This window comes from Grammomys surdaster, unplaced genomic scaffold (assembly GCF_004785775.1).
Source record: "Grammomys surdaster isolate TR1022 unplaced genomic scaffold, NIH_TR_1.0 273, whole genome shotgun sequence".
In the NCBI taxonomy this organism is placed as follows: domain Eukaryota; kingdom Metazoa; phylum Chordata; class Mammalia; order Rodentia; family Muridae; genus Grammomys; species Grammomys surdaster.
In genome coordinates, this window is record NW_021604714.1 from 2781882 (window position 1) to 2809789 (window position 27908).

The 27908-nt window shown below is 45.3% G+C and overlaps 1 protein-coding gene across 1 annotated transcript; it reads left to right on the plus strand.

Moving 5' to 3' along the window:
• Positions 1 to 594: 594 nt before the first annotated feature.
• Positions 595 to 27523, plus strand: Ppa1 (pyrophosphatase (inorganic) 1). The gene is made up of 11 exons (XM_028776833.1): positions 595 to 783; positions 3124 to 3182; positions 10732 to 10785; positions 11862 to 11981; positions 14696 to 14782; positions 16552 to 16678; positions 18129 to 18256; positions 18615 to 18700; positions 23483 to 23552; positions 26029 to 26071; positions 27183 to 27523. Exons 1-11 carry the CDS (start codon positions 720 to 722, stop codon positions 27212 to 27214), a joined length of 870 nt encoding a protein of 289 aa, XP_028632666.1. The 5' UTR covers positions 595 to 719; the 3' UTR covers positions 27215 to 27523.
• The last annotated feature ends 385 nt before the right edge of the window (positions 27524 to 27908 follow it).

Sequence of the window (27908 nt, forward strand, 5' to 3'; positions counted from 1 at the left end):
TGAGACTGGTCCAAGCAGAACCCACCCAACAATCCAGAAGAGAAACTGAATCTGGGAGATTAGTTAAAGCAAATTTACCACTTGGAAAAACAGAAGTCACAGCCTATAGTTTTCAGAGCCCAGTCAGCCAAACCCTCAACTTTAATAAAGACTGCCTGGAACCGGGGGTCGGGGGCTGGTAGCACACTCCCAGCATTTGGGAGGCAGAGGCAGGTGAAGATCTATGAGAAACCCTGTCTTGAAAAACCAATCAAGAAAAGACTGCCCGGGGGAGCAGGTAGCTTATCAAGGCCTTCCGAGATAAGGAACTGCTCTGCACGAAGTGAGTGAGTGGAATCAAAGGTGAGCGACCCACGAGCCTTCGGAGAAGAGAACAGCGCTCTGTCCCAGCGGTGCCACCAACCGGCTGTCAGCTTCCAGAGGGCAGCCGGTGCCGGCCACGTGGCCCAGGTTGCGAGCCGGGGGGGGGGGGGGGCGGGCCTGGGGGCGGGGCGTGAGGAGGCGCGTCGAGCAGAGTGCGCCTGCGCGGGTGGGTGGGGCGGGGCAGGGTGCAAGGCGAGCCCCACGCGTTAAAGGCACGGCGCCGGCGACCGGCCGGCCAGCTCGTGGTGCGCAGGCGCGGGCTTTCTCCTCTGTCCAGCCGCCCGGTGTCTGGACTGTGTGGTTGTGTAGCTGGGCAGCGGCGGCAGCGGCGGCGGCGGCGGCGCATCTCCGACACCATGAGCGGCTTCAGCAGCGAGGAGCGCGCGGCGCCCTTCACCCTCGAGTACCGCGTCTTCATCAGTGAGTGGCGGGGACCCAGGGCCCGGTCGCCCATTCATTCCAGACACTCGGAACGAGCGGGCGGGCTCGTCCCCTTCCCCTTGGGCGGGCGGGCGGGCGGGCGGCGGGACCAGCGAGGGCCGCTATCCCAGTGCCCACCGCGAGCGCTCCTTCCACGCATTCGAACTTGGGCCACGTGGGGAAGGAAACCACTGAGTCACCCTTAGAAGGTGTCCGGAGGTGATACAGACCGCCTAAGAGGATTGGCCTCAGGATCGCGGGATGGAGGACAGAGATTTCCTCAAGACCTTAATTCTGTGCCTAACAGGATCGAGCCCTTCCCGGTGTTCTAGAGATGGGAAACTTGAGGCCCAGGTCTTCCCGGCTCTAGCCTCGTGTTTGGTGAGGCTTCAGTGAAGCACTGATGGCCGGGAGTGCTCTTTGAAAGCTTTGCCTCCCCAGGCAAATGGGTGACGTCCAGCCGAGGACCTGGAGGGAGAACAGCCAGGTTAACCTGAGTGCAGGGACCCGAGGCCGACGTACTAGTTAAACCCCCACCCAACCCCCTCCCTGCTCTCCGAAAGGTGGAGTCGATCGATCGGCCTTCCACGTTGTCACCTTTTCCTTGTAGGTACTTGCAAGCTACCTGGGTTTCTCCTGGAAGCCTTTAGCTTGTAGGTATACATTCATGGTGCTAACAGAGGCTTTCGATGCTGTTAGCAAAGGCCCTTACAGTTTGTAATCTCTTTATGTTTAATCTGAAGGGCTGGGCAAGAATCTCAAAGGGCAATAGACATTCCTGAAAGAATGAACAGAGAATGGAAGTCTGGTTTGGAGCCAAAAAGGACAGTGATCTCCTAAACATACATGTAATAAAGAGAAGGGAAGATCCAGGAAGGTGGGCCTCTTTTTAATTAACTGTAGAATCAAACAGTAAGGGCAGAATATAGGAACTTTGTCATAGAAATAGTGTTAGCTTCAGAATTTATCAGTGTCCTGTTGGGTCATTGGGAATTGTCTTCAACCTCCCAGATACTAGGATATGGGTAGGTTCAGGCACCACACCTGACAGCATCCATTCTTAATACAAATATTTTTTTTCTTAATAATGTTATATTTTCCAATCTCTTTAAAACAGATAAAAGTCCAGTTTGAGCCGAGGACAGCTATGCATTCAGCCCTACACAAAATAAACTTAAAATCCTAGCATTCCAGAGGCAGACAAGGGCAGATCTGTGAGTTCGAGGCCAGCCTGGTCTATAGAGTGAGTTTCAGAACAGCCAGGGCTACACAGAGAAACCCTTTATTAAAGGCCTGTACCACCACACCTGGCTTATTTTTTGAGGCAGGGTCTTATATATGTAGCCCAGGTTGGCCTCAGACTCACTATATAGCCAAAGAATGACCTTGTATTCTTGATCCCTCTACTTCTACCTCTTCAAAGCTCAGATAACTGGACTAGAATTACTTTTCAGGTATGATAGTTCTAGAATATAGAAGATATATCATTGTGACTAGATCATTCTGAAGGAAAGTCCTAGTGCTGAAGTAGGTCTGAAGTCTCACGTCAGACAGTGTGAATTCCTAAGATAGTAAATTGGTGGGTCCCTTTCCTTTCCTGCAGGTAGTTCATCAAAGTTCTGTAAGCAGTTAACTGAAATAAAATCAGTCAAAAGCAATTCGATCGTCTTTTATAAAGTAAGCTCTGCAGGGCTGGAGGTGGGAGGAATTCGGCTGAGTCCTTGCACTCACAATAGGAAGTAACACCCAGTGTAAAGCAGAAATGGCACATAGGATGAAAACCTGGTCCCCAAGAGGGTCAGCACTGCAAACTATGCTCTAGCTGGTTTTAAACAGCGTCTCTCTGTCGCCCTGGCTGGGTTAGAAGTGCCTCCTATGTGGACCAAGCTGGCTTCAAAGTCACAAAGCACTTCTGCCTTGGCCACCTGGGTGCTGGTTTTTATTTTGTCTTGTTTCTGTTTGGTTTTTAGTATTTTTGAGACAGGGTCTCCTGTAGCCTGACCTAGGTTGCCTCCAGCCTCACTGTGTGGACGGGTATGACCTTGAACTCCCGATCTTCCCAGTTGCTGAGTTTGCAGGCATGCAGTTACAAGGCTCAGCCGCAAAATTGGTCTCCTATGTTTTGTTTTGGTTTTTTCCCTTCGGTATGAGGAGGAGTGAACCATGGGCTTTGCCTGTGCTGGGAGAACTGTTTTAATCACTGTCCTGTATCGTCAGTCCCTTGATTTTTATTCGTTCTTGTTTTATGGTATAGGAATAAAATGTTGCTGTTAAGAAGCGTGTATTTTGTGCGTTTGGGAATGTAACCAGTCACAACAGCTTTTCTTATTTATTTTACAGAAAATGAGAAAGGGCAGTACATTTCTCCATTTCATGATGTTCCAATTTATGCAGACAAGGTGAGAATCCTGTCATTCAAAAATGATCCCCACCCCCGCCCCTGCTTTTTTTTTTTTTTTTTTTTTTTTTAAAAAAACCTCACTCTGGTCTTGAACTCACAGATCCGCCTGCCTCTGCCTCTGGAGTGCTGGGATCAAAGTCACACCACCCTGTCCAGCAAACACAGTCTCTTTAATCATATCCCTAGTTGTAAATATTGAATTTTCTTAATCTCCATAAACTTGAAATGCCTCCTGTGCTTTTAGTTAAAGGCTCATTGAGTAGCTAACAGGCCAGTATTGAATCAGATCATTGGATTATAGAAGCAGCTATAAATTAGGGGAGGAATCGAGGCAGAAGTTTTTAAGCTGCCTTTTTGTGCCTGTGCGTCACATTGGTATGTGTGTTTGGAGCTGAAGCCTTCTGACTTCATTAATGGTTTAAAGTAAACCATGTGGCACAGAATTTTGAATGTGGGATGTTTATTAATCGTTAAAAGTAAACTCAGTAAGTACAAGAAAACTCAGTATTTTGAGTAGGTTAGTGAGTTTGCAAACAATGTTAAGAAAGGTAAGTACACAGCCCTGAAAAGAAATGTCTGTTCTTGTACGCACCATCGAACTGTAGAAATCTAACTTAGCACAGATTAGTGTGGGTTTACCACAAACGAGTAAGAATCCTTACTTTCTTAGGAAAAAAGCTTTATATAAATATGTGGGTGCTGGGAATTGAACTCAGGACACATTGCTCTTCTGGAAGAGCAGTCAGTACTCTTAACTGCTGAGCCATGTCTCCAGCCTCTTTTAGGAATTCTGAGTCACATTAAAGGCAAAGCGTTTTGAGTTTAGAAAAGTTGCATATGCTGACAAACTTCATTTTGTTTATTTGTTTATTGGGGGCAGTGGTGTGTGTGTAGATCAGAAGATAGCATATTGGAGCTAGTTCTTCTACCATGTAGGTATCAGGAATCAAACATAGGTTGGCAGACTTGGATCCAAGCACTTTTGCCTGCTGGGTCTTCTCTGGGACCCTCTTGAGCCATAGCTCAGTGTTGATAAACTAGTCCATGTGGATTCCCTATGGAATAATATTGTCAGGTTGAGATCTTCACTTCATGGCATGGCATTACTGTTTCCTTAGCTAGAAATAGACCCCATCGGGCTGGTGCAGTGGGTCAGAAAACCAAACAAAGCCAAACCAAAATAACCAATTGCCCCGGAAGGAGAGAACCGACCGCTACACATGTGTCTATGCATGTGTATGCGTGTGCACGTGCACACATGTCATATACACATGATAACTTTTTTTAAGTTAAAAAATAAGAGAAATAGATAAACACATTGAGTTGTATTCCTACCAGAAAGTGTACTATATAGTTCTCCTGACACCTGAACTCTAGCAAGAAATCCAGTCTGTAGGTAGCTTCAGAAGAAGCTGTCTGACCCAGGCCCCGCTTTGGAGGCAGTGAAGCAAACAAAGCCAATTATATGCTGCCGCTGCAGGAAGGACCTCTAATTGGACTTGCCTTCCTATGGGAGCCGCGCAGTTGTATTTACTCGGCTTCGCCAATCCGTTACTTATGACTTCCTGACAGTGGATCTGAGTGGCTGAGTCCTTCCCCGTTGAACTGTCTTGTTGGGTTGGCTTGAATTATGTCGTATGGCTTAATAGGATGTACCTCATACTGCAGTGTGCTTCACACTAGTACCTCAGGATATTCTGAGTTACGAAGACATAGGAACTTGGGAGAATGGGCTTACTGATGGTATGTCCACGGGTGCTCGTGTCCGTTGCACACTGGTGTGCTGAGGTGGGAAGTATGTCAGTACGGGGCTGGGTTTCCATGTTCACAAGTGGTTGGACAGCCAAGGGTTACCACAGCTGTGACTCCTGCACTTAGAGCGGTCTCACGACACTCGGGAAGAGGGAATGAGATGACACTTGGGTGTCCTGCAAAACGTCATTTCTCAGCATTCTCTGAGGTGGTGACGTCTTCTGGACCTGTTGTGTCTGTGATGTAATCGTGTTTGTTTGTTTGTTTGTTTGCTTGTTTGCTTTTCAAGACAGGGTTTCTCTGTGGAGCCCTGGCTGTCCTAGAATTCTATCTGCAGACCAGGCTGGCCTCAAACTCATAGAAATCCACCTGCCTCTGCCCCCCCTAGTGCTGGGATTAAAGGTGTGCACCTCCATCCTCCAGTGTATTTCATCAGATTATTTTTCATAAGAGTACAGGCTCTTGCGACAGCTGAATTTCACCAGTGTTCAGACTGTAAGAGCCAGTTTCTCATTACTATCCGAGAAGCCGGCAAAAGTTCTTTGGTTTTTAAGGAAGTTATTTCATTTGAATACAGATAAGGTTGTGGATGACAGAGCACCCTTAGCTGGTGAGGCCTCTCATTCCTTGCCTGTCCCTGACCCTGACATTTTTGTATGCAGTTGTAGGTTGTGAGGGTGTGCAGTTAACAAGAGGATATTTTTAAGGACTCTGGGGACTCTGCTCCTTGACAGAAAAATGTCCGAGGACTGAGAGATTTTATTCCATGTCAGAACCTTTCAGTCTGGACAATATTGAGTTTGCTTTTTGCATTAGGTAAGTCAAGCCAGCTAGATTAGGAAATTCTTGTGAATCAGGTATCCTGCTCGGATTCTGTCCAAGTATATTGGGTAGTAAAGGGCAAAGCAGGGGCTTACTCTCGTTGTTTGTTAATTGGAGAAATGTGTTTTGTGTCGACTCTACTTTGGGCTCAAATATAAAAGCAGTTGTCCGTGGGAATGTCTACCAAGTCAGTACACAGAGGTAACAGAAAATAACAAAACAAACTTAGAACAATGTCAGACTCAGCCTAGTATAAGCAATTGCAACATGGGTAGATAGAGATCAGCTTGAGTCTGGTTTTGATTTTGAGTTTTATTTCCTCTTGTTACTGAGAGCTGAACCTGGGGTGATGGACACAACCCCCAGCCCTGTTTTTATTTTGGAGACAGAATCTTACTGAGTAGCATGAACTCATTCTGCACATGTAGCCAGGCAGGCTTTGATCTCACCATCATCTTTCTGCCCCAGCCTCCTGAGTAGCAAGGATCAGAGGCAATCTAGTAAGGCCTATTCTGTGCAGTGAAAGTTGACCTCAAACTCCTGATACCCCTGGCTCAGGTCCTTGAGTTTCAGTTTACTTCCACCAGGATTATAGGCATACACCACACCCAGATCTTAAAATGCTCACCTACCATAACTCAATACTACAGTTTCCAAGCTTGGTGTTTCTCTGGGCGGTGTCTTCAGTGCTTATGTGAAATACTAGTACTGACTCTGTTTTCCAGCCTCCTGATGGGGCACATATAAATCTGAAGCTGTATCTTTTCTTCTGTTGAAAAAAAAAATTAAGCTTTTTGTTTGTTTGTTTGTTTTGTTTTGTTTTGTTTTGTTTTTACACAGAGAGACAGGGTTTCTCTGTGTAGGCCTGGCTGTCCTGGAACTCACTATGTAGACCAGGCTGGTCTCGAACTCAGAAATCCACCTGCCTCTGCCACCTAAGTGCTGGGATTAAAGGTATGCACCACCACTGCCCGGCAAAAGTCAAGCTATTAATCAGATAGACTAATGCTTAAATGAAAACCCAAAAATCTTGCTAGATTGGTAAAGAATAGACAATAAAAGGTATGGTTAGAGTTTCTCACCAAATTTCAGTCATTCTGTAGCGTTTCTGAAGAGGGAACAGGTGCCTGTTCTTAGGTGACATGGCAGATTAAGTCGCTTCTTTTCATGGGTGCAGATGCCTATTTCCAACTCCAGGAGTGAGTTTGACTGGGCTAAGTGAATGCTTTAATCTCAGGACAAAAGGCTCCCCACTCCAGCATCCCTAAACTGAACACACAGTCTCAGGTTTCAGAGGATTACTGGATAAATGTGCTCACCCAGTAGAGCCTATGGAATTCTGTCAGTCTAAGGATCTCTGAAATGGGAAACATGTGTGGGCCTGACCATCTTTACGATTATTTAAGTGAGAATGTGTGCATAGGGAGTGTCCACCTCATGCTGCAGCCGCACAGCAGAGACAGTTTGTAGGACTGGGTTCTCTTTTACCGTGTGGGTTCCAAGGATTGAACTCAGGTTGTCATCCTTGCTGGAAAGCACTTTTATCCCACGAGCCATCCCATCAGCCGCGGTCCAAACGTTTTGGATTAGGGAATACTCAACTCATGTATTGTTGGACCTTTGGTGTGTATTTGGTGGTTGTTGTTATTGTTGTTTGTATGTTTTAAGCTCTGACTCCTAACACTATTTCTTGAGCACCAGTCTTCCCCTTGGCATATATCGCATTTTCTTTGGTTGAATTAATTTTTTTTTTTTTTTTTGAAGACAAATCTATTTGGTACTCTGAAAGACTAGCAGCAGGCATGGCAGTCACAGGAGTCACTTGCTGGAAGTTACACCCCTAGATGTCAAAGTGGTGTGACAGCTTTGACCGATGTATTTTTCTCAGGTATACTCTCAGTTATAGGCAGAATAATTCAGATTTTGTTTTTAATTAAAAAAATAATATGTACAAGTGTTTGCCTGCGTATATGTCTGAGCACTGTATGTGTGCCTGGTGCCTCCCTGGAGGCCAGAAGATTCCCTGGGACTGGAGTTACAGATGTTTGTGAGCTGTCATGTGGGTGCTGGGACTCGACCCAGGTTCTTGGGAAGAGTGGCCAGTGCTGTCATGGAGCACCTCCATGGAGCACCTTTCCAGTCTTTTGTTTACTTGTAACTTCTTAGAGCATGTCCTCAGGATGGAAGAAGGAGATTAAAGTTCCTTGTCATTTGGTGAGCAATGTTGAAGCCCTGTTCTTTTTCTGGTACTTTTTTGAGAGCGCCATTGTCAGGCTGCGTGGGGTGACGCTTTCCCTAGTCCCAGCACTCAGGAGGCTGAGATTGAGTTTAAAGCTGGCACTACATAGCAGAACTCCATCTCAAGACAAGTGCTGTCACTGGGCAGGAGCATGTCCTTATAAATAAATACCCTGTGAGCTCTTCTGATAAAGTGTTCAGACTGAAGTTAGGTGGGACAGTGTCTGTTTATTTCTGAGGCAGGGTCTCATGTAGACTGTGTTGCCCTGAATTTTCTATGTAGCTGAGGATGACTCCACCAGCCTCTGCTTCCCGGGTGCTGGAGCTCAGGTGTGTATTGCTACACCTGGTCTGTGAGCCGCTAAGAGTCCAACCCAGGCCTTCACGCATGTTGGGCTAGCACACTACAAACGTCCACGCCTCAGTTATCTTTCCATGACAGGCTCTCATGTAGCCCAGGCTGGCTACTACCTATAAACATGGATGACTGTCAATTCCTGATCCTCCTGCCTCTACCTCCAAAGTTCCTGGACTATAGGCATGTGCGTCATGCTTGGTTTGTCCAGGGCTGGGGATGGATCCCAGGTTTTCATGCATGTTAAGCTTCCCAACAGCTGAGCTGCATCCCAGCTTTTAAAAATGTATTTTGTGCTGGGTGGTGGTGGCGCACGCCTTTAATCCCAGCACTTGGGAGGCAGAGGCAGGCAGATTTCTGAGTTCGAGGCTAGCCTGGTCTACAGAGTGAGTTCCAGAACAGCCAGAGTTACATAGAGAAAACCCTGTCTCGGAAAAACAAAAAAAAACAAAAACAAAGAAAAAAAAAGAAAAGAAAAAGAATGCAGATTTTTAAAAAAAAACTTATTCTATACATATGAGCACACTGTAGCTGTCTTCAGACACACCAGAAGAGGGCATCAGACCCCATTACAGATGGTTGTAAGTCACCATGTAGTTGCTGGGAATTGAACTCAGTACCTCTGGAAGAGAAGTCAATACTCTTAACCTCTGAGCCATCTCTCCAGCCCTGTAGAATTCTTTTCTTAGCATTTTTCTGAGGGTTTTTTCCTTCCTTCCGAGTCTTTTCTTTTCTGCGTTTACAGGTTTGCAGTAGTGAGCAGTTGTAGAGTCTGTGTCCTTTGTCATTTCATTTCTAAAGTGTTCAGGGTTGTTCCCAGTGATTCAGCTCAAGCTGCTGGTCCTTGTTTCGATCTGCTACTCATGAACTCCCATCGTCTGTCACAGGTTCACACTGTTCTACCTGCTGTCATCCTGTGGGTTCACTTTTTATGTTTTAAGAAAGGGTCTCAAGTAGCCCAGACTAACCTTGAGCTTAATATGTCTAAGGGGCTGGTCTTCTGAGCCTCCTACCTTTACCTCCTAAGTGCTGAGATCACAGGCATTTGCAGTGTCCAGGCATTAGATGGCATTTCTCGGGGCGAAAGGAAAAAAAAAAAAAAATTTACCAAGTTCCTTGATTCCCGCCCCCTCCCCCCATTTAATCTTTCATGTTGCAACACTGCCACCTTGTGGTTCTCTGGGATGCTGCTGTTGGAAATTAAAACCCTTTATTTGCTTCTTTCTTTTTTTTTTTTAACATTTTTTTTCTCTAAGATTTATTTATTTTATGTATTTGAGTACACCATTGCTCTCTTCAGACACACACCAGAAGAGGGCATCAGGTCCCATTACAGATAGTTGTGAGCTACCATGTGGTTCCTGGGAATTGAACTCAGGACCTCTGGAAGAGCAGTCAGTGCTCTTAACCACTGAGCTATCTCTCCAGCCCCCTTCTTTTCTTTTTTAAAACTCTTTTTTTGTGTGCTTCAAGAAAGCTACAAACTCATGATTCTCCTGTTCCTGCCTCCCTTGTGCTGGGGTTCTAAATGTGTACCTTGTCTGACTGAAGGATATGCTTTTTTAAAAAACAAAACAAAAAAAACAGTTGCAGATTGATTTGTGCCCTTGTAAAGGCTGTGAATTGAAACTCTTCGTGTAAGGGCTTATTTCATGATAAAAATCACAGTTTTGACAAATTGATGTTCAGTTTCAGTTCAGGAGCCTTTGTCAAATCTATCTTTGCCTTGACATGTGTGTTTTTAAACTGCTGGCTTCTAGGGATTTTTGCCTGTGAATGCAGGAGTCAGTTTAAAATGTGATTACACTAGAATCCCCACCAGTTAGAATATCAGAGAAGTCGTCCTGCCATTAATGTCAAGCCCTGGATCTTTCTGGAAGGACTTCGGAGAACAGCCAAGTTTGGAAACTCCTGTTGGTAATCTGATTAATGTTGGTGTTGAAATGGAGGCAGGCACTTGGTTGGCTTGCGTGCGTCGTACAGAGCATCTCTGTGTAGTTCCAGGACACTGCAGGGAATGGCAGCAGCCTTTGGTGGCTTTCCTGAAGACACCCATTTCCAGAGAGAAGAATTGTCTTATGTCTATTTAAAAACTATCCTCCTTTCTGGAAAGGTTCTTTTGAGAAAACTCCCAGCTACTTTATTATGGAAAATTTAAAACAGGAAAGTCCAGAGAATTGCATATTGTGGATAACCATGTACCTACTGCCTTGATTCTACCATGTTCTGTTTGCTGTCCTTAACGCCCCCACCCCCACCCACCCCCTCTGCACTTTGTCGAAACTTCCTTAGCTCGGTTGTCTGGAAGAGTTGATAGTTTAACTTCAGAGGAGGAGAGGCTGGAGGAGTTGTGCTTGACTCACCTTCTCTGTCGTTCCAGGACGTGTTCCACATGGTGGTTGAGGTTCCACGCTGGTCAAATGCAAAAATGGAGGTAAGAGACATCGTCAGCCTTGCATCTCCGTTATCTTTAGGACCCACTTAGATATTTATATTCGTTTTTTCTGTGTGGGTCTGAGTGTGCCACATATAGTGAGGTACCTGCGGAGCCCTGTAGTGTATAGGATCCGCTGCAGGACAAGTCACAAGTAGTTGTGGACTGCCCAGCATGGCTGTTGGAACTGAACTGGGTTCCTCTCTGTGAGCAGCAAGCTCTCTTACTGCTGAGCCCTCTACCCAGCCCCAAGCATGTTTGTTAGTTTTTTATCCAGCTAAACTGATTTGTTTAAAGATGAGAAGTGTTCAGACTTGTGGTTTCCTGTGTCTGGTCTCACTGGTTCCCAGGTCTGCCTTCCCTGCTAGCCAGCCTTTTCTCGGCTCCAGGTAACCTTACTCCTGTGCTGCCAGCACACACGTCCCAGGCTGCTTCCCCAGGCCTCTGCTTGTCCCTGCCACTGCTTCTCATGGCCCCAAAGCGGCTTGCCAATGTTCGCTTCTCTTTTTTTCTTTTTGTCTCATTGAGGTAAGGTGTTGCTGTGTAGGCCAGGCTGGCCTTGAACTCCTCTCCTTCCTCTTGCCCCAGCCTCCCAAGTGCAGGGCCTCCGGCTTGTGTGGCCACGTCCAGAGCTCTCCGTTCCTGCGCGTCTCAGCAGGGAAAGCTCGATTGATGGCCTTTGTTGAGCTTCCTTTCTCTGATGGCAGAAAGTAACATGGCTGCCTTTCATAACCGATCTTACTTTGCATCACTTGGAGGTTTTAGTCTTTTGAGACAGCATCGCCCTATGTAGTCCAGCTGTCTTAGAACTCACCGTGTAGACCAGACTGGCCTCTACCTTACAGGGTTTGCCTGCCTCTGCCTGTCTTGTTTCCTGGAATTAGTGAATGTTCTTTTCCTCTTCTGGAGTGTTGTTGTGCATAACAGCTCTCGGAGGAGCCTTTAGTTCAGCTCTCTACATGTTAGGGATGAAACAAACCCTGAAGGAGGGATAATGGGGGGAAATACCTACGGAGTTTGTTTTCTCGGATCCGTATTCCAGTCGTGTCGCACAACCATCTGGCATTTCATTTCAGATTGCTACAAAGGACCCTTTAAACCCAATCAAGCAAGACGTGAAAAAGGGGAAGCTCCGCTATGTTGCCAATCTGTTCCCTTATAAAGGGTATATCTGGAACTACGGTGCCATCCCTCAGGTACGTGTACTTTTCTCTTTTTTTTTTAGCTTAATAAAAGTTAACTCGCCAGGCGGTGGTGGCACACACCTTTAATCCCAGCACTTGGGAGGCAGAGGCAGGTGGATTTCTGCGTTCGAGGCCAGCCTGGTCTACAGTGTGAGTTCCAGGACAGCCAGGACTACACAGAGAAACCTTGTCTCGAAAAACCAAAAAAAAAAAAAAAAAAAAAATTAACTCACTTTTGATCAAGCATTTAACTGTAGAAAATGCTGGCTGTCATAGAGCAGAAAGCATTGGGCAGGATCATTTTATTTTAATGATTTATTTCCAAGGTTAACTAAAAGGAATATGTCTATGTTTAAACTTAGATTTTCTAAAATGTTTCTTTTTCTATGGATTCACCGTAGACTTCAGACTGTACATTCTTCATACATTCAGTAGCGAGTCTCGTTAGATGAGGGAGCCCTGGTACTTAGAGCCTTGGTTTCTAGCCAGGCCTAGGGCACACTCCTGTTACCCCAGCCTGCAGGAGGAGGGACATAAATTGGAGAAAACCCTGGTCTACATAGCCAGTTCTAGGACGGCCACATCTACATAGTGAGAGCTTGTCTCTGAAAAATACAGCCAGTGCCAGAGAGGTGACTGGGCAGTTGAGGTGCCTGCCAGACGCTTGGCGACCTGAGTTCCAAGGTCCCATGGCAGAAGGAGAGAACTCACTCCTCCAGGTTGTCCTCTGGCCTTAATGGCACATATACCCACACACGCTAACTCATTCGAAAAAGGACAAATTTAAAGTGGAATTTAACAACACAAGCCCTGACTTCGACCCAGATGTCACCTACACCTACACACTCAGCATTCCAGAGGCTGAAGCAAGACGGAGAGCTGAAAGTTTAGTTTTAGCAAGACTCATGTTGCCAAAGAAGCCCACACCACATGGAGGTGCAGATGCACCCGTCTCCCTCTGTTCCTCTAAAAATCACACTCAGCCTGGACAGTTGTTTGGAAGGAAAGAGCCCTTCATGTTTTCCTGCCCACTCGCATCCTTACTGCTGTTTACGTGGAGGCTTGGCTCTTCTTGTGGTCAGAGGCTTTGCGGCAGGATAAAGAGGAGCTCCTTTTTCCTTAAACAGCCAAAGCCTTGTTTTCCTCCCTATGGCAAACAAATAGTAGGATGGTTCTTAATTTTTGGATGGCGAGTGCCAGGGGTTAATCCCAGCACTCAGAGACAGAGGAAGGCAGATCTTTGAGTTCAAAGACTACCTAGGGCTACACAGAAAAACCCTATCTCAAGAAACCAGGAAAAAAAAAAGATTTGTATCTGTTATTAGTAAAGGACATACATTTGATCCTGTGACACTTAACATGTGTCCAATTTAGTTTTTCCTGTGGGTAATGGTTTGTTCTCTATTCATCATTAGGAGATATTAAGTGGAGTCACTGTGGAAGGCCATAGGTTATTAAAATGTAGGTCAGACTCATCTAGTTTGTTGGGTAATCACAGAGTCATTTGTCGGCCCCAATTACAGCCCTTTATTCTGAGTTGATTTGGTATTTGGCTTTGATGTGTGGTCCCTTCGGGGGAACAGTGCTGCGCTCTTCTCCGGGCTGACTCCTGCCTTCCGAGTGTTGGAAGCAGTCTTGCTTTATCCCTGTTCACTTTGATCTTTCTCCTCTAGCTGAATGGGCAAGTAAATCCAAGTCATGAGTGTGTTCTGGTGAGGAATAAAAGAACCTAACAACAGCTGCAATTTAAACCCAACAGCCAGCAGCACACTTGCTAAGTTCTTTGTGAGATGCTCTGCCTGCAATTTAGCAAAGAGAGAAAGGCAGTAATTTCAGCCTTGGCTCCCAGCCAGCAATGATGCGTTCACCGTCGTAGGTTAGCATTTCCATTCCAGGCGCTCTGGGTTGCAGAAATCTGTGATGAAGAGGCTCCAGCTGATAGGCGATAGATATACTAAGTACCCAGAGCAGCTAATCAACATGTTTTTCTTGTTCCAGTGCTAGAGCTCAGATTCAGGGCCTTGCACATGCTCGGCAAGGGCTTTCCTACTGAGTTACACTCCCCCAACCTCCACCCTTACTGTTTGAGACACCAGGGTCTTTGTGTGTGGTTTAGTAAGACCTCTGAGGCCTGGAACTTGAAATCCTGCCTCAGTTTCCACGTGCTGGGATTGCAGGCATGCACCATCATATGACTTATCTGTTCTTTGTAGGATCATTTTCTTGTTTTGGGTTTTGAGTCAGGACCTCACTGTGTAGTCTTGGCTAGCCTGGAACTCATAGGGATCTGCCTGCATCTGTCTCCTGGGATCAAAGGCACATATTGACATACCCAGTTCCATTCTCTGTTCTGAAGCTTACGTTTAGCTTAGCACTATATGCATAATAGAAGCTCCAACATTTAATTAAAATTCTTCTGTGTAGTTAAAAGTTCTTAAGTGAGGATTGTAAAGTTGTTTGTTTCTTTCCTTTTTTTCTCCCTTTGACAGAGCCTCTGTAGCCCTGGCTGTCATGGAACTTGTAGACCAGGTTGGCCTTGAAATCCGAGATCCACCTGCCTCTGCCTTGGCTGTGCAGGGTTCTAAGGCATGCACCACCACATATATCCAGCCTGTAACAGTTTTAGAAACAGCAGGTTTCTATTTTTTCAGCAGACCTCGTGGGGTGTTGCACTTGGTCGGCAGCGTGTATCAGAGGGCTGTGCTCTAACCTTCCCTTTGTTTTAGACGTGGGAAGACCCTGGACACAGTGACAAGCACACCGGCTGCTGTGGTGACAACGACCCAATTGACGTTTGTGAGATTGGAAGCAAGGTAATGAAGTTGAATTTTCCCTATTTTGAAATTCAGTGTGGATGAACTGTGAGCACTTGTGGATAGTCAGGCCTCCTGAAGGATTTGGGATGATCCCTGAAGGACTCCAGCCAGGTTCTCCTCATGCGAGAGGTGCTGGGGGGGGGGGGGGGGGCTCCTGTCGAATGCGTTGCTGTTCTAAAACTCAAGATCTCAAGCTCAGCAAAGTAATAAACAACCCAAATCCATGTGGTTAGATTTGGAAGTCAGAATTTCTGTTTTGTGGTGGTTCTGAGGATTAACCCCAGTGCCTCAGTCTGCTAGGCATGTGAAAACTGTAAAGACATGTGACTAGCTTAATTCAGTGGCTTATACAAACGATAAAGCATAACACAGGTATGTCCAAAACAAATTATAGAGACCTGATATAGCACAGTCAAAGACGGTGTAGAAATGGTTAAATACCCTGAACTATGCTGCTGTTTTCTCAGGGCTCATAGATGAAAGTCTGGAGCTAAACAAATGGCTCTGCAGTCAAGAACCCTGGCTGCTCTTACAGAGGACCTGAGTTCAGTTCCCATAACCCACTTGACAGTTTACAACTGTCTATAACTTTAGTTCTAGTGGATCTGACTCCCTCTTCTGGTCTCTGCAGGCACAAGACACACACATAGTATATGTGCATGCATGTAGGCAAAACATACATATAAAAATTAAATCTTTATTTTTTAAAGAATGCAGAGCAGAGGGTAGTGGCACAAGCTTTTAATCCCAGCACTTGAAAGACAGAGGCAGCAGATCTCTGTGAGTTCTAAGCCAGCTGGGTCTATAGAGTGAGTCCTAGGACAGCCAGGGCTACAGAGAGAAATCTTGTCTCAAAAAAAATCAAAAGAGGCCTGGGTTGGGGAGGAACTAACTTGACAGAGTTGTCCAGTGACCTCCACAAGCATGCAGTGCAAGTGCATGTGTACAATTCCCCACCTCCATTGTGGGAAAATAGGCCATGGTGGTAGTGGTGTCCCGGAGGCTTTCCATGCGGCAGGTCCCACAAACAGGAGAAAGGTCTAAGGTTCCAGAGGCTGGAGACTTTGGCTGTAGCAGGCCCCAATAACATGAGAAAGTCCTTGGTTCCAAAACGGTTTATTGTCATGGCGGATGGTGGATGGATCTGGATGTACCCCCATGAAATTCAGGGCAGATCTGAGTTAAATAGGGAGGGAGAAAGGGTGAGGTACTGGGAAGAATGCTTAATTTCCTCCGCCCTCTGGCCTTCATTAGTATGTAAATCCCTAGGGCCTGAGGCCTGTAGTTACACCTTCTACCTGTGCACTTTGGGAGGGGCTGTAATGGCCTACATGACTGAACATTGTAGGTCTGTGGAGACTAGACTGCCTGTCAGGACTCTGAGTTCTGGGGACATGGCCGAAGCCTGCCGTTTCTCCCTTGGAGTCTTGGGGTTCCAGGCCCATGCCTAGCCATGAACCAAGATACCCTTACACAGTCCTATACTCCATCACACTTTGTGTATGTGTATGTACGTGTCTGAGACAGGGTCTCACTGCATAGTCTATGCTGTCTGGCCTTGAACTCACAGAAATCCACATACCTCTGCTTCCCGAGTATAAGGATTAAAAGTGTGTGCCATCATGGTTGACAATAAAAGTATTAAAAATTAAAGCTTTACTCGAGTCTGTTAAGTACACACACACACACACACACACACACACACCCCTTTCTTCCTCAGCTTTTGTTTTGTAATACCGAGTGTGCTGACGCTGGCTGTTTCTCAGGTGTGTGCCAGAGGTGAGATAATCAGGGTGAAGGTCCTGGGCATACTGGCCATGATCGACGAGGGTGAGACCGACTGGAAGGTCATTGCCATTAATGTGGACGATCCAGACGCAGCCAATTATAACGGTAAGGAAACGGGAAGCCTGGCATTGGAGTCTTCTAACCCTGCTGTTGGTGTCGAGACAGGGTCTTTCTCTGTAGCCCTTGCTGTCCTGGAACTCCTTGGGTACACCATGCTGGCCTTAAATTTATAGAAATCCGATTGTCTCTGCCCCAGTTGCTGGGTAAAGGTAGCACCGGTTATGACGATTTCAAAAAGCTATGAATGCCAGTCGGTAGTAGCGCACTCCTTTATTCCCAGCACTGGGGAAGCAGAGGCAGGCAGGTCTCTTGAGTTCCAGGCCAGCATGAGTTCCAGGACACCCAGGACCACACAGGGAAACACTGTTCCGAAAACCTAACAAACAAAAGCGGCAGTGAACGATGAGCATTGTCAGGCACACAGACCTTTTGGGTTGTAACCCAGGACAGATAAATACCCAGGAGATCACATAAAGAACAAATATGAAGCCAAGGAAGAAGAGAAATCTCTCATGCAGACAGACTGCCAAGAAATGTATGTGAGTGTGCTAGTGTCAAGGGTGGAGCCCAAGTCCCTCTGTTGTCGGTTTTGAATTGCTTTGTAGTCGGGCTAGTCTTGAACTCTACACCCAACTGCTTCAGCGTTCTCGAGTGCTGGAGTTACAGCTGCACGCCGCCATGCCTGCCTTGACTTCTTGGTACTTGTCTTGTGTGAAGCAGGAATTCTGTGACTTAGAATGCCCATGGTGTCAAGTAGTCCACGTGAATTCAGAGTGTTACTCACGGGTTAGGCAGTTAGCTCCGTGAAGAGTGCTCACCTCGCTTGTACAGGGCCCTAGCTTTGATCCCAGTGCTGCAAAATAAGCCAATCAGTGAACTATTAATGTCATTATTGAGGCATCATTCCTCTGTGTAGCCCTGGCTGTCCTGGAACTTTGCAGTCCAGGCTGGCTTTGAACTCAACAGAGATCCACCTGCCTCTGCCCCCCAACTGCTGGGATTAAAGATGTGTGCCACCACTCATGGCCTGTTGGTTTGTTTTGCTTTTTGAGACAGGATTTCTCTGTGTAGCATTGACTGTACTTGAAATGTATTATTACCACCCATAAGTGGGTATCAATTGAGTCTACTTTTCTTGGGGTTTTTCTGGTGTGTAATTGGAGTTCCAGCCTTTGACATACAGCCTCAACTTGCCTTTTTTAGTATCTCATACCCTTCTTACAGAAATGCCACTAGCTGCCAAACCGGTTTGATGATGCAGCCCCACTCATTTCTCTTCCTGGATCTAATAGCAGTTAGTCAGGCTTGATCACTTTTAATGTCAAAGATGCAGGATGAATTTTTATTTTAAATTTTTAACTGTTCTCTTCTGAGCTCTGATATTATCTTAGGCTTCTTTATACTTTTCTCTGTATCTATCTCAATGTAAACTTGATATTTTTGTCAAATGCCTAAATATTTTACTCATCGTGTGATGTCGGTTTTCTCTCATTAGATATTTCTGATGTTGAACGGCTGAAACCTGGCTACTTAGAAGCTACCGTTGATTGGTTTAGAAGGTATAAGGTTCCTGATGGAAAACCAGAAAATGAGTTTGCATTCAATGCGGAATTTAAAGACAAGGTCATGTATCCTTTAAAACTGTAGCTTTAGCGCATTGTATTGAGCCTTAGCATCTTCCTGTGTTGTTCCCATCTGATGCTACACTTCCCTGTATGTATAAGTGCTTGGCCCTGTAGTATGTGTAAGGCCCTGGGCTCACAATTCCCCCAAAATTACCCATGAAAGAAGATTCTAAAGATGCAAGATAGTATTAGTCTTTTATTTATATTAAAGAAATATATCTCCCTTTTTAAACAAAACTTCCTTTGGTTAAATTGCTTCCCAACTCAAACAGAAAAAAAAAAAATCTATTTTGGGGAAATGTAAGTGGTAAGAAGAGAGCTTATAAACTATCCTAATGCCTGTCTTCAAATTACAGGAGTTTGCAGTTGACATTATTAAAAACACCCACGATTATTGGAAAGCATTGGTGACTAAGAAAACAGATGGGAAAGGAATCAGTTGGTAAGTGTTAGCTCTCTTTTTCCAGCTTACAGCAAACATTTGATTGTAATGTTACCAGTGGTAAGGACAGAGCAGGTGTTCCCAGAATCCTTGCCTCTTACTCAAAGATCTAAATAAAACAAGGATGCATACAGATTTGCAAAAATAGTAAAGTTCGTCTGTCCAGAGTGGAACTGTGATACAGATTAGAAAGGGATTACTCTGTCTTGATAGATTAGGGTGTATCTTTTCCTGTTGGGCACGTTCCTTCCCACAATCCTGTGCATGACTAATTATAAGCATGTAAGATACTAAGGGATTCTCCCTAAAAGGTTATTTATTAGAGGACACAGTTTTGCCTCCCCCGCCCCCCGAGCAACCAAAACCAGTTCAAGACAAATTGCTTTTCCATTCTTAATATAAGATACATTGGCCAGGCACTGGTGATGCACGCCTTTAATCCCAGCACTTGGGAGGCAGAGGCAGGCGGATCTCTTAGTTCGGTGCCAGCCTGGTCTACAGAGTGAGTTCCAGGACAGCCAGGGCTACACAGAGAAACTCTGTCTTGAAAAAACAATCAAACAAACAAAAAAACAACAACAAAAATATATATAGGATACATTGGAAATATACTTGAATACAGACTCTCTCTATTTAATACTTGTTAGGGGCAGAGAAAGTTAGACAACAGTTCTGTGTCATTTTCACAGAGGGGTGTGTATGCACAGTGCTCAAACATAAAGTAGCTAGGTTGCCAATACATTATTAGCAAGGATGGGGGGGTGCATACACCATATACTAGACTCACAGGTATACTAACTTAATTCCATGCCTGCCTGCCTCTGTATACTCTTGGATTCGTGTAGGAAAAAAGCTAAAAAGAGTTAGTGCTAGGAAGATGATTCAGCTGGATGAATCACTTGCGGCACAAGTGATCAGAGCCATGTGTGAGCCGGGCTGGGATGGAGTCTGGCCTCTTCTTGTCAGAGTGCCTGGAGGACTGTCAGCATCGCTTTATGCAGACTGAAAACAGTTCCAGAGAAACGGAAGCTGGCTCAGGAGAGCAGTGACCCTGTGTGTCTGCAGGGAGGGAGGCTAGTGTCCTCTCCACCATGGTTCTTAGGGTTGGTGGGACAGTATATACCACACCTCAGTGGCTGTGGCTTCGTTTCCCAGAAAGCACAACTGGCTGGATTCCAGTCAGGTTTTGTCCATCTCCCTGTGGACCAGTAATCTGCCAAGTCCCCGAGCTCTCTGGGGATCAGTGTTTATTAATTGTGCTAACTGCTGTGAACAACGCAGTCTTTCCACACCAGGATCTCATGCTCATTGAACTTCCACTCGTAGTAATAGTTATGTTAATTGAGGAATTAATACTTGCCAAACACGAAACATAAGCAGGCTGTGAGCCTAACCAGAGTCACTCTAGAATAACTGTTGGTACTTTATTTTGAAAATACCAGGTTCAGGTCTCAATACTGGAGAATCTAACAAAAGCAAAATGTGAGCTTCAGGAGCTCATCAGGTAAAAGCTTTTGCCGCCAACAGGAACTCCCATAAATTGTCCTCTAATTTCTGTATACACTGTGGTATGCGTGTGCACGTACATGTACACACACACACACACACAAGAAAAATGGTTTTTTAAAAAGGATTTAAAAGGCCTTAATCAGTCATAATTTTATTATAAAGAGGTTATTTGTCTTAAGTCACTGTCTTACTGCTCTGAAGAGGCACAGTGATTATAAAGGGATACTTAACCGGGGGCTTGCTCGTAGTTTCAGAGGTCCGTTATCGTCACGGTAGCACGTGTGGCATTAACAAGAGCTGAGAGCTACATTCTGATCCACAGGCCAAGAGAACTGGGCCCAGTATGGGCTTTGAAGCCTCAAATCCCAACCCTAGTGATACACTTCCTCCAATAAGGCCACACCTACCCCAATAAGCTACACCCCCTAATATTTCTCAAATACTGCCACTCCCTGATGACTAAGAATTCAAATATATCTTCCATAGAGAGCCAAAAAAAATAAAAAAGAAAAGAAAAAAGACAGATTAACATTAACTTGCTGTAGGAAAGCTAGGAAGAAGTTTAGTTGCTAGAAAATCTACAGTCTTAGTCATAACTTTAAAATTTAGCTTTTCTCTAAGGCCGAGAGTAGTGTGTTGGTGCAGGACCTGCCTGGAATGCAGAGCCCTAGATTCCACACACACACACCCCTCCCTCCCACCCTGGTGTCACATAAGTCAGCTATCACAGCTCGTGCTTGCAATTCCAGCAACCAGAGAAGTATCTGAAGGTCGAGGTCATTCTTAGTGTATAGCCAATTTGAGGCCAAATTGGGCTATAAGAGGCCCCTGTCTCAAGTAATAAAATATAATTTTAAGACTGGAGAGCTGGCTCAGCAGTTAAGAGCACTGACTGCTCTTCCAGAGGTCCTGAGTTCAATTCCCAGCAACCACACGGTGGCTCACAGCCATCTGTAATGGGATCCGATGCCCTCTTTTGGTGTGTCTGAAGACAACAACAGTGAACTCATACACATACAATAAATCTAAAGAACTCCACAAATTTTTTTTTGTTTGTTTTGTTTTTGTTTTTGTTTTTCGAGACAGGGTTTCTCTGTGTAGCCCTGGTTGTCCTGGGACTCACTCAGTAGACCAGGCTGGCCTGGAACTCAGAAATCCACCTGTCTCTGCCTCCTAAGTGCTGGGATTAAAGGCGTGCACCACCACCGCCCAGCAAAACTCCACAATTTTAAGAGGGTTGAGAATTAACACTGGTTGACTAATTTCCTAATGCATGCAAGATCCTAGCTGCACACAAATAAATACAAAAAAAAATTGTTTTCTCTTTATCTATTTTTTTTTCTTTTCTGCTTTTTGAGACAGGTTTCTCTGTGTATCTTTGGTGTCCTGGAAGCTCTGTAGACCAGACTGGCCTCAGACTCACTGAGATCTGCCTCTGCTCCTGAGTACTGTGAAATAAGTGTTTGCCTTTCACATTGTATAATACTCCGTGTCTGTTTAGTAATCCTGTTGGGGGTCCAGGAAACACCTCACAAACCACACGAACACTGAACACTGATTTCAGTCAGACAGGACTGGTCAACCAGGGCCATGGTCTAGATTTGGGAACTAAACCATGACCCCAAATTAAAATCCTACAGGACTTTTAAGCCCCAAATCCACAAACATCTGTGCCAGGTTATTTCCCCAATCAGGATTTAGGGATAGGGGGTTGATTTCCTTAGGAGCCTAAATGTCTTTGTTATACAGTTATCCTGCTCCCATTCGATGAGGAATTGAGCTGTGGCAGGAGACTTGCCTTGTCTAACATTCATGTCCTAACGTGTCTACCAGGATGGGACTTGTCTCACACTCCTGTCTTAACTTGCCAACCAGGATGTCAGTTCCCAGGGAAGTCTTGGGAACTTAAACTTTACCAGACCACTACTCAAAATGGAAGTCCATTCCAAATAGTGTCTTACATTGGTGCAGGTGTCTCTTTCACGTTGGGATCCATCCCAGGGGCAGCTTATACCATAAAAGCTTATACATAGGTGCAGGAAGTACTGTTGGGCAGTTGGTTCTGGTCCAAGCTGATTTTGGTAACTGTACAAAACAGTTCTACTGACTTCTATTGTGACTGGTTTCCAAGGGCACAGAATATAACAGAATATATAATCAATCTTAGCATTAGAGGGTTTCCTAGTAACAGCAGAAACTGGTGAGAAAGTGAGAAAGTTTCCTATAATAGCAGGCTAGCCAGGTAACAGTTACCCAGGGCATAGCAGTCTATGTTGTCCCTAAGCCATTTTTCATCATTCTTTCTTTCTTTTTCTTTTTTTTTTGAGACAGGGTTTCTCTGTGTAGCCCTGGCTGTCCTGGAACTCACTCTGTAGACCAGGCTGGCCTCGAACTCAGAAATCCGCCTGCCTCTGCCTCCCAAGTGCTGGGATTAAAGGCGTGCGCCACCACTGCCCGGCTATTTTTCATCATTCCTATTGGTAATCATTGATTGCTTCCAACCATTTGTTGGTTTTAATGGGCAACGTCTTTGTAGGGGTCTAACTTCTGTCAAGGTCTCTGAATTCTTTGAAGTTGTTAGCTGTATTCTCCTGAAGTATTTTTAATTCTATGAGGAGTATTTATTTTACAAGTTTGACTAATGAGAGCAGGTTTTTTATTTGTTAGCTTCATCCTTTTTTTTTTCCAGAATTAGGAAAGATTTTACAGATTTTAATTTGTGTTTGTCCGATATTTTAGTGAGTACTACAGTGTCAGATTCTTAAGTCTCAACTGAGAGATGTGAAATAGATCAACCTGCCAAAATAAATAATCAGAATGTAGGATGCGTGAGAATGCTTTCAGTGAAGCCAAATTTAAATGCTATCTGGTCCAGGCATGGTGGCATGCACCTTCAATCCCCAGATTCTCTGTGAATTCTGGGCTACATAGTGAGACCTTGTCTCTCCAAAACAAACAAACAAAAACCAAAAACCCCCGCCATCTGGTCTACAATTATCACCATTAGGGTTTTTTGTGTTTGTTTTTTTGTTGTTGTTGTTTTCCTTCAAGACAGGGTTTCTCTATGTATCCCTGGCTATCCTGGGACTCACTATCCTGGGACCAGGCACTTCTCTAACTCTGAGATCTGACTGCGCCACCCTCCTCCTGCAGCCCCCCAAATGCTGGGATTAAAGGTGTACACAACCACCCCCAGGCTGAACTTAGTTTTTAAGACTATGAGAAGGCATTATTGTTGATTTGTGCTCTGACTATGTTCGTTTCATTCACTAGCATGAACACCACAGTGTCGGAGAGCCCCTTCAAGTGTGATCCTGACGCTGCCAAAGCCATTGTGGACGCTGTACGTAATGCTTGCTTGGAAACCACTGGGTGGCTGAGCGATAGATAGGGTGCACCAAGGGAAGAAATAATGGTTGCAACAAGCATTGGAGTGTCTTTCATGTGCACATTACTGTGTGACATCTGAAGGTCAGAACTCTGAACACAGACAGACAGATGCTTGAGGGGAAAACTGAAGACTGGTTGGTACTGGTCAGCCCAAAGTCGACCAACAGCAGAATAGATAGATAACTTATAAAACCCAGAGTGTGGACTGTACAGTATGCTTACCAGAGTGTGGACACACAGTGTACTTACCAGAGTATGGACACACAGTGTACTTACCAAAGTGTGGACACACAGTGTACTTACCAGAGTATGGACACACAGTGTACTTACCAGAGTGTGGACACACAGTGTACTTACCAGACTGATGGACACACAGTGTACTTACCAGAGTATGGACACACAGTGTACTTACCAAAGTGTGGACACACAGTGTACTTACCAGAGTATGGACACACAGTGTACTTACCAGACTGATGGACACACAGTGTACTTACCAGACTGATGGACACACAGTGTACTTACCAGAGTGTGGACACAGAGTGTACTTACCAGAGTGTGGACGCACAGTGTACTTACCAGAGTGTGGACACACAGTGTACTTACCAGAGTGTGGACACACAGTGTACTTACCAGAGTGTGGATGCACAGTATACTTACCAGACTGATGGACACACAGTGTACTTACAAGAGTGTGGACATACAGTGTACTTACCAGACTGATGGACATACAGTGTACTTACCAGAGTGTGGACACACAGTGTACTTACCAGACTGATGGACACACAGGGTACTTACCAGACTGATGGACGCACAGGGTACTTTGTAGCCTGGAACCCATCACTGTCAAACCATCTCCTACAAGACACCACATAGGAAGCTTATTGACTTACATGGAGCTAAGACAGGGGAGTAACCACACAAAAAGCGTGCTCCCTTGATGCTAACGGATGATAGACAGAACTCTGCTCAAGACCAGCACCTCCAGCAGCACCTTGCTGTCATGGGAGTTATTTCATGTGTGTGAGCGCACTGTCGCTGTCTTCAGACACACCAGAAGAGGGTATCGGACCCCATCACAGATGGTTGTGAGCCACCATGTGGTTGCTGGGAATTGAACTCAGGACCTCTGGAAGAGTGGCCAGTGCTCTTAGCCACTGAGCCATCTCTCGTTTTTTGAGCAGTTGTAGCTGGCTTTGAAATAACAGCTCTGCCTACTGCTGTGCTGGCAGTGGTGGTGTGAGTATGTGCCACACTTGGCCTCTGTGCTGTTTTAGACAATTTCATTTGGACTTAGAAAAGACTGAACTAGATATTTTCATGTATGGGGCTGGACAGATGGCTCAGTGGTTAAGACCGCTTGCTGCTTTTGCAGAGGACCCAGGTTCTGTTCCCAGCACCCAAATAGAGCCTTACAACCAGTCACCTGTAACTCTGGCTCCAAGGGGATCCAACCTGGGCACTTGTGTGCACATGGAATACAGATACACATAGCAAAACACAAACATAAAACAAAAATAAGTCTTTTTTTTTTTTTCCTTTTAAGAAAAAACATTTTCATTTATGTCATCAAAACTGGCCAACAGAAGAAATTGAGCTCTGCATCCCACAGTTTCCTCAGCAGTGAGGAAAGGCCTTGATGAGGCCCGGGCATTTCCCACAGTTTCCTCAGCAGTGAGGAAAGGCCTTGATGAGGCCCGGGCATTTCCCACAGTTTCCTCAGCAGTGAGGAAAGGCCTTGATGAGCCCTGGGTGTTTAGGTTCATCTTTGTCTCCACAGGAGTCCTGACAGTGAGAGGAACAGGAAAACCAAAACTGGGCACAGTGGCTCCCGATGTGGAGTCAGAAGGATTGCCAAGAGTTCTAGCCTCGGCCACACCTCGAAACCCTGTTTCCAAAAAAAAGAGTGGGGCGTGGCGTGGCTAGGGAAAATGGAATCATGATACATGCGTGCTGGGTTTCATTTATTTCAAAAACATTTTTGTGTGTGTCACTAAGAGACTTGTATACAGGGACTGGAAAAATGGCTAATCAGTTAAGAGGACTTCTTGGTCCCCCACAGGACCAGGGTTCAGTTCCCAGCATCCCAGCATCCCTACGTTGGTTTAAACCATCCATAGCTGTAGTTCCAGGGGATCTGACTCCCACTCCACAGCCACCAAGAATGTATGTGGTGCACATACACAGGAAAATAGCCATGCACATAAAATTAAGGAATCTGTTTTTTAAAAATTGAAATACTGTATTGAACAAATTGTATATATTGACCTCAATTGTATAAATTGTGTATATATATTGTTCCTGTAAGTTATTTTTAAAGCCAAAAACTGGGACAGTCCCCTGTTGGCATTGTTTCCCAATTCTGTCAGTGTGCACTTAGTGGTCCCTCTTCGGGTAGGACTCCATGTTAATATTTGAATGTTTCCTTTTAGTTGCCGCCGCCATGTGAGTCTGCCTGCTCGCTGCCGACAGATGGTAAGACCTGAATGCACAACAGTCACGGGAGAGTGATGTGTCTGTATGCAAATTAGATTTGTATTTTTTGTTACTTGGCAGATAGTTATAGGTATAAGTTGTTTTGATGCGTGTTTATAATTTGGAAAGATTAAATCAAGTTGGGAAATCTGTCACCTCACATACTTATTTGTGGGCAAACCTTTAAAATCTAGAATTGTAGCCACTTTGAAATATATACCAGGACTAGGAGGGTAGATTGAGAAGAGTGTGTGTGTAACCTGCCTGAGGACCTGTGTTCATCCCCAGCAGCAGAAGGAACAATTCATAGGCAGTGTGTTGTTATTACCACAGTCACCATTCCATAAGTCCATAAAGCTCATTGCTCTGAGCTGACATCAACGCTGTGCCCGCTGGTCAGCACCTTTCCCCTTCCCATCGAGCTGCCCTGGCTGCCCTCCGTCCCTGGCAACCACGCCCTACAGTTCTACACGTAGGATCGGCCGCGCTGTGCGCCTTCTGTGCCTGTCTTTGTTCCCTTGGCAGGCCATGCTAGTTATGCTAAGGTTCCGCAGTGGACATGTGAGGGACGGACACTGCACCCCGCCTTTCCTTTTTCCTTCTTTTCTTTTTTAGGGCACATTCTATCACCCTGGCCCCTCAGATTCCATGTGGACACTGTGGGAGGGACCCTGCATGGGCTGTATTCTACATTCTCATCCAAATACCCGACCCCTCTTTAGATCGTAGAACTTTCTGTGACAGATACATACCTGCAATCCCAGCACTCTGGAACCTGAGGCTGGAGGATTACAGGCTGAAGGCCAGTCTGGGTTACACAGCAAGATCCTGCTGAAAAAAACAAAGGAGAGAAAAGGGAATCTCTACATTTCTTCTGATGAGAAAAGAGCTCTGCCACTTTAAAAAATTCAAGCAGGCATGGTAGTACATGCCCTTACTCCCTGGTGTCCAAGAGTTTGGCAGCGGGACTATATGAGACCACATTTCCAAACAGGAAGGAGTGAGAAGGCCGCAGGGCAAACACTGAGCTGAGTACCATCTCTTTGTTAGATGTCGAGAATTTGGGAGTTTTAACAGATTCTAATTTGTTTTGCTTTTTTCCTGGATACAGTGGATAAATGGTTCCATCACCAGAAGAACTGAGGAGATTCCTCTGGAACATGAGCTGAGACGGCTGCATCCTGTTCTCCTGGAAGCATTAGACGCAAAGTGTAGTCGCTTTTCAAGGCTCTTAATTTCTGTAGCTCAGCTAACGAAGTAGATTCTGCTGTGACTGGTCCAGTATGTTCAGGTTAGCCAGCTAGACACACCTCACATCTCAACCAAGACAGCTTTTACTAAACGTAAGCTCTCAAAGCTGTGGGGACATGGAATTCATTTGTGCATAGGTGGACGGACACCTATTGGATGTATATGTTTACTGTGTTAGGAAATAAAATTATTTTACTGAAACTTGGCTTAGGATAATTCTTTATTCTGGAGCCAACATTCCCACACTGGCGTTGGTACTTACGTGTTTCTTTCCTAGCAGTAGTCTTAGAATTCAGTTACATACTGTTAGATAAGAACTGCACAGTGGCGCACAACTTTAATCCTTGTGCTCAAGAGGTAGAAATAGGCAGAATTCTTGAGTTCAAGGCCAGCCTGGTCTACATTGCAAGTTCCAGGCTGATCTGAGCAACATTTTGAGTACCTGTTTCAAAAAAGCAAGCTGTTTGTTTTTACGAATCTGAGAATGGAATTTCTTGTGCATACAGACGTCTTGTTCCATGTCTAGTTCCCAGCATCCTATTCAAAAGCAAAAACTTTTAAGTTACTACTATGTTAGCAGACAGCA